The 7,440-nt window shown below is 33.4% G+C and overlaps 1 protein-coding gene across 1 annotated transcript in view; it reads right to left on the reverse strand.

Annotated features, from left to right (window-relative positions):
* LOC133332239 (heparan-sulfate 6-O-sulfotransferase 1) overlaps positions 1-6,208 on the reverse strand; it is a gene marked incomplete at its 5' end in the record, with an annotated part of 31,920 nt that extends 25,712 nt beyond the window's left edge. Inside the window, one exon of the mRNA XM_061540621.1 lies at positions 6,180-6,208. Within this exon, the coding sequence (XP_061396605.1) occupies positions 6,180-6,208 (29 nt within the window). The remainder of the gene's footprint in view (positions 1-6,179) is intronic.
* Between the last annotated feature and the right edge of the window lie 1,232 nt (positions 6,209-7,440).

Genomic DNA, 7,440 nt, shown 5'->3' on the forward strand with positions numbered 1-7,440 from the left:
ACCTAACCCCCAAATGCCTGTTGCTGTTGCCTCTTTGTAGCCTATCTCAGATTTCCTTCTTTTCACGTAACCGCATCAATTACCCAGAGGATGCGTAACTCTACACACCGAGAGCTGGGTCAGGTAATGGCAGAGAACAGAATCGCTCTTCCTTCGTTTTCTGGAAAAAGTAAAACAGGAAATGACAATTTCCATGGCAACGTTCTGTCTATTAATTGGATGTCATGGACTTCTCTCCGGCATCTCCCACCCTTTAGAGTCCTCGGAGGGTTTTGCATTCGAACATTGTTTGCAATTTGTCGCCATAATATAAAATGCAGATTGTGTTGTCATCTTCCAGCCACCAAAAAAAGGGGATTTGTTTTCTGGATAATAAATCTTGTATCCGCAATCAAAAGGGGCAAAGGGGGAAATTGGCAGGGAACAGTGGAACCAAAAATATTTAAAAACCAGTACATAGGAGCTCTATCCATATCTGTACCGATTTCAAAACTTTCCGCATGCTAGGTTATATTAACTTCAGTACATTGTGCAAAATTTTGTAGCGAACGGCCTAACTTTGGTAGACCTTTTACTTAAAATCTGACGAAACTATATATAGCAGCTATATCTAAACCGATTTCAACTAAACTTGTCACACGTTATGTTATAGTAACTTCAGTACGTAGTGCAAAATTTTGTGCCGATTGGACCCACCTTGGCGAAGCATTTATATCCAACTTCTAGGTTATACTAACTTCAATACTTTGTGCAAAATTTGTGTAAAATCGGACGAAAATATATATGTAGAAGCTATAACAAAATCTGAACCGATTTCAATGAAACTTGCTAGAGATTAGGCAGTACAAAATTGTGTGGCAATCGGACAAACTTTGGGTCTTTAGTGCACAATTTAAATAATCGGAGGAAAATATATATGGAAGCTATATCTAAATCTGAACCTATTTTCAGGAAACTTAACACACATCATTCTGGCATAATTCAGTACGCTATGCCATATTTCATGCATACCGAAAATCGGGCGAAACTATATATGGAAGCTATATCTAAATCTGGAACGATTTTCAGGAAACTTAACACACATCATTTTAGACCTAATTCAGTACACTGTGCCAAATTTCGTGTAAATCGAAAGATATTTAGGGATTTAGGTGCACCATTTACCTAAAATCGGGCGAAACTATATATGGGAGCTATATCTAAATCTGGACCGATTTTCAGGAAACTTAACACACATCATTCTAGACCTAATTCATTACGCTATGCCAAATTTCGTACAAATCGAAGGATAAATAGGCACTTTGGTACACCATTCACCTAAAATCGGGCGAAACTATATATGGGAGCTATATCTATATCTATATCTATATCTATTTCGTGCAAATCGAAAGATATATAGGCACTTTGGTACACCATTTACAAAAAATCGGACGAAAATATATATGGGACCTATATCTAAATCTGGACCGATTTTCAGGAAACTAAACATACATCATTCTAGACCTAATTCAGTACACTATACCAAATTTCGGGCAAATCGAAAAATATATAGGGCCTTTGGTACACCATTTACATTAAATCGGACGATAATATATATGGGAGCTATATCTAAACGTGAATCGATTTTCACGAAACTTAACACACATCATTCTAGACCTAATTCACTACACTATACCAAATTTCGTGCAAATCGAAAAATATATGTGGAGACTTTGGTACACCATTTACATTAAATCGGACGAAACTATATATGGGAGCTATATCTAAATCTGAACCGATTTTTCCCAATTTCAATAGGGTTCGTCCTTGGGCCAAATAAGTGGCCTATGCCAAATTTCATCCAATTCGGATTATACTTTGTTTACAATTTGACATGGACAGACAGACGGACGGACGCGTCCGTCATAAAATTATCCGTTTGTTTGTTATATTGGCTGGTCCGTCGGTTTTAAAGAGCCATAAACAAATCATAAAAATTATAAATGCTCCAAGTGGTGGTGGGGCGGTAGCTGGCAAAAAGTACAATTCCAGCCATTATTTTGCCATGTAGGGATGGGGGAAGGCAATTATCCCTCTCGGCCATTAAATATTAACCCGAACACCACTACAAATGCAATTGAACACAATATGATGACTTCGCTTGGAAAATAATGAAAAATAAGTAGCACCATTTTATGGTCAACTGATGATGACCATGGCCAACAACAATTGAGAGTAATATTGGTGAGAAATATGGCATTTTTTAATGTTGTGGTTGTTAGGGTAGTGGTGTTGGTAAATGTGACTGCCACTGCTTGTGTTAATGATGTCGATCATAAGGAGGTTTTCAAGTGCCATTTTGTGGTTGTGGTTTAATTTTTTTATATTTTAAGTATGCGGAGTAGAGAGTTTAAAATAGGGGTTGAGTGGGTATGTGGGGCTCACGAAGAGGAAGGGTTAACATTTTATGAAGATTTTATTTTGTCAGATTGAAAAAAATATATATATAGAATTTTTTTCAAATACTGAAAATAATCCTATTTGCTAATGGACACTATCCTGAAACTTTGGCAATATTGAATGTGAGTATATAAGGCAATATTATGCACATACTCGTTAATTAGAAATTTCATACATTTTACATAATTTTGCCATTGCCATAATACGTTTGTGCCTCCCACACACACACATACTGGAGTCACGCAAAATTCAAATTTATTAGCAAAATTTATTATTCCCCTTTTTTGCTTCTGCTCAAAAATAGGTCATTATGGGAAAGTATTATGAAATCTTAATTATAAATAGCATGAATCATTTTACTTGTTATTAATATTACCTCATCTATTATTAAAAACGAATACAAAATTGAATCACATGACCTATGTTGCAAGCAGGCAGGCAGACAAACAGACAGACAGGCTGTGAAATTTATTTTTTCGGCAAATTCCAATTCGAAAGTACACATGACAACAACAGTGCTATGAAAGTTCTACATTTTCGAATTTTAATTGAAAATAAAATTTATGGCAATATAAGAAGAACACGAACGTGTAGGAGCTATAAAAATAATTAACAATTGAAATTTGTAGTTATTAAGATTCCATCCGCAATAAATGATTGCCTTATTAATCAGATATAATTGTTATAGGTTTTTTATTTTCTCAATTAATTGAAATGTATTTTGAAAATATATTTATGATCAATATTTATTATTTATTTATTTTTGAGAATTATCAATCAATGTCAAAATCAATTCTATACGGATTAAAAAAAACATTAAAATATTAAAACAAAAATCATACATAAAATTTTAAGTATAATATTTTTATACACCTCACCACACTGTGGTACAGGGTGTTTCAGGGTGAATCACTTTTTGAGTCGATTTATCCATCCGTCCGTCTGGTGGCGTTAAATTGTAAAAAAAGTACAGGTCGCATTTATAATCCGACGAATCCTATTGATATTGGGAAAAAATCGGTTCAGATTTAGATATAGCTCTCGTATATATTTTCGATCGATGTAAGATAAATGGTGCACCAAAGTACCTATATATCTTTCGATTTCCACGAAATTTGGCATAGGGTACTCAAATGAGTGTAGAATGATATGTGCTAAGGTTCGTGAAAATCAGTTCAGATTTAGATATAGCTCCCATATACAGTTCCGTCCGATTTTATGTAAATGATGCACCAAAGTCTCTATATATCTTTCGATTTCCACGAAATTTGGCATAGCGTACTTCCACGAAATTTGGCATAGCGTACTATATTAAGTCTAGAAAGATGTGTGTTAAATTTCATGAAAATCGGTTCAGATTTAGATATACCTCCCATATATAGTTCCGTCCGATTTTTTGTGAATGGTGCACCAAGGTACCTATATATTTTCGATTTGCACGAAATTGGGCATAGGGCACTGAATTGAGTGTAGAATTATGTGTGCTAAGGTTCGTGAAAATCGGGTCAGATTTAGATATAGCGCCTATGTCAATATTCGTCCGATTTAATGTAAAATGTGCACCAAAGTACCTATATATATATATATATATTTCGATTTGCACGAAATTTTACATAGCGTACTTAATTGCGCCAGGAGTGATGTCTGGCAAGCTTCGTGGAAATCGGTTCAGATTTAGATATAGCTTCTTTATATAGTTTACTCCGTTTTTATGTAGATGGTGCACCAAACTACCAATATTTTTCAGATTGAGGCAAAATTTTGCATAGCGTATTGAATCAGGACCTGATTGATATCTGCGAAGTTTTGTTGAAATCGGTTTGGATTAGGATATAGCTCCCATATATAGTTTCGACCTATTTTACTTTCAATATTAATTTCTATTGAGGGCTGCACAAAGCTATAATACCCTGACAACATAGTTGTGTAGGGTATACAAATCTACGGCTTGAAAAAAAAAAGTTTTTTAATAACATTTAAATGAACGTCTTGTTGGAGACTTGAATAAAACTTTTTTTGGAGACAAGAAAAAACATTTTAAAAATACACGTCTTGTTGGAGACTTGAATAAAAATTTTTGGAGGCAAGAAAAAACATTTTAAAAATTGACGCCTTGTTAGAGACATGAAAAAATAATTTTTAAGAAATCCACGCCTTGTTGGAGACTTGAAAAAATATTTTTTGGAGACATGAACAAATAATTTTTAAGAAATCCACGCCTTGTTGAAGACGTGAAAAAGATATTTTTTTGGAGACATGAAAAAATATTTTTTAAGAAATCCACGCCTTGTTGGAGACTTGAAAAAACATTTTTTTGGTGACTTGGAGCCATGAAAAAATAATTTTTTTGGAGACATGAACAATTATTTTTTAAAAAATCCACGCCTTTTTGAAAATTTGAAAAAATTGGAGACATGAACAAATATTTTTTAAAAAATCCACGCCTTTTTGAAAATTTGAAAAAAATGGAGACATGAACAAATATTTTTTAAAAAATCCACGCCTGTTTGGAGATTTGGAAAAATTAGAGACATGAAAAAATAATATTTAAAAATCCACGCCTGTTTGGAGATTTGAAAAAAAAAATTGGAGACATAAAAAAATAATATTTAAGAAGTCCATGCCTTGTTGGAAATTTAAAAAAATCCACGCCTTTTATGGTTAAAAAATCAGCGCCTTGTTGGATACTAAAAGAAATTATAAAATCTGCATCAACAAATATTCTTTGAAATTATTACACCCAGTTTCTGGGAAAAAATATATTTTTTTAATTTATTATTTTGTTTTAATTTTTTAAATTCCCCCTTCAAAAAAATTATAATTTAGCTTATTTTTTATTTCCCAACAACAACAAAAGTTTTCATATTACAAGTTCTTCTCAATTCATTGGTGACTTTATGGCCTCCCCTAAGCCAATTTCTCGCTTAACCACATCCCTAAAATCGGTTAGGGGAAAAAAGAAACTTAATTCTCTTCCCTCCGAATGGCTTTAATGAAACTTTATGTTGCAATTTAGACCAAATTTTATAACTCCTAAAAAAAATGTTTCTTGTAAAATTGCACAACTTTGTGGTTTCGTTTTGGGTATCAGCAAAGACTTTTTGTATGAATGTATGTAAGTGTATGTATATGTGTGTGTGTGGTTGTTCTCCAACGTTTATTTTAATGCGATAATTGTCTTCTTTTAATTACATTTTTAATATCCTTAATCTAGTAGCTCGAGAGGTTGTTTCAAAAATGTGTGTATCTTCTGTCGTCACCGTCGCACCACTACCACCACAAAAAGACTTACAAAGAGGCTGACACTTGTGGCAAGTGAGCGGAAAAACGTGTAGGGAGGTATTTTCAACAAGAAAGCATGAAAAAGAATATGTTTTTTCTTGTGCGGGAAAATTATATATATATATATATATATATATATTCGGAGGTTGGCGGTTGGGGTTTGGAGAATGAGATGACAACTTGGGGTATAATAAAAAGTCGTAACTTCCAAGTAATTAAGACAACAATTGTACCAAAAATTTTATTGTCGTCATTTTTGTTTCGTTTAATCTTTTGGTGTTGTACATGTTTTTTTTTTTGTATGAACCAACGCACCAAGTTGATCTCCCTAAAGCGTCGAGATATGAGACGTGACGAAATATTGTTTTCACAAATGACAATTTTTCCTTGTGGGATAATTTGGAAAAAACAATACAATGAAAACAATTTCTTAATATATATATATATATATGGCTTACCATTACCATCATAAGGGGACTGGACATACCTGCAAGAAAAAAAAAACAAAAATAAATATGTTAATGTTAGGCATTCACGCATTTTTAATAAATCTGTAGACTTTTTATACCGTACATAACTATGTTGTCAGGTTATTATAGCTTTGTGCAGCGCCAAGAGTTTGTAACGCCGCGAAATATTTGTCCTAGACCCACCTTTAAATATACCGACCGATATACTATATCTCGACTAGCTGACTCGATCTAGGCATGTGTGTCCGTCCGTCCGTCTGTCCATTATAATTTGTAACCACGATACAGGCCACAGTTATGGACCAATCTTCACGAAATGTTGCATGTAGGATGGGTTCTGGCCAATGAAGACCCCTATTGTTTTAGGTAAAGATTGGTTAATATTTAGGGGAGGACCAAATACTTAATTGTTATCTGTTCGCTCCAGAGGCCGAAGCTATGACCCGAACATCTCGAAAATTTACAAGGAGAAAGGTATCGGGCTAAAAATAAACATGCCTGTTTTGATAAAGATTGGTCAATATTTAGCGGGTCAAATGGACCCTGACATTTGTGTGAAAAATTACAAAATTTGTATTCTATGGCGTATATAGTTACTCCTGAAGGACATAGACCCGAGAAGTTGACAGTATATCCAGAAGGAATGATTGACCTTTAAATCAATACCCCAAATTATAGCAGGACATCACAACGGAACCCACGGTGAAGGGAATCTGTACTGGATATTAGTAATATTTGTTGACCTCTAGTCGGCCAATATGGTGCAAATATCGTGAAATATTGCCCAAGCTCAGAATACAGAACCACAGAAAGCTAGATTTCCATGGATGTTGCGTAGGATATCATATGGTCGGTCCCGTCCGACTATACTGCTCCGCTCACTGGTTTAAAATTTTTTTTTTTTCAAGTATCCAACAAAGCTTAAATTTTTTAAGAAATATTTTTAAAGTCATGGATTTTTATAAAAAAAAAAAAAAATATTTTTCAAGTGGATTTTTTGGATGGATTTTTTAGAAATATTTTTCATTTTTTTTTACTATTGGATTTTATGAAAGATTTTTTTAAATCCCCGCTTTAGGGGTTCCTAGTCTTAATGGCTTATAGAAAAAATATTGAAAAAACACGTGTTAGTGGCAAAATATTTTTAAATTTTGATAATTGTAGGCTATGTGGAAAAATATTTTTCCGAAATCTACACCTTCAGGTAAAAAAAATATTTTTTAAAAAATCTACACTTCTTGGTTTAAAA

This window comes from Musca vetustissima, unplaced genomic scaffold (assembly GCF_032173495.1).
Source record: "Musca vetustissima isolate MV318-11 ecotype Yass unplaced genomic scaffold, APGP_CSIRO_Mvet_v1 utg106900, whole genome shotgun sequence".
NCBI classification, from domain to species: domain Eukaryota; kingdom Metazoa; phylum Arthropoda; class Insecta; order Diptera; family Muscidae; genus Musca; species Musca vetustissima.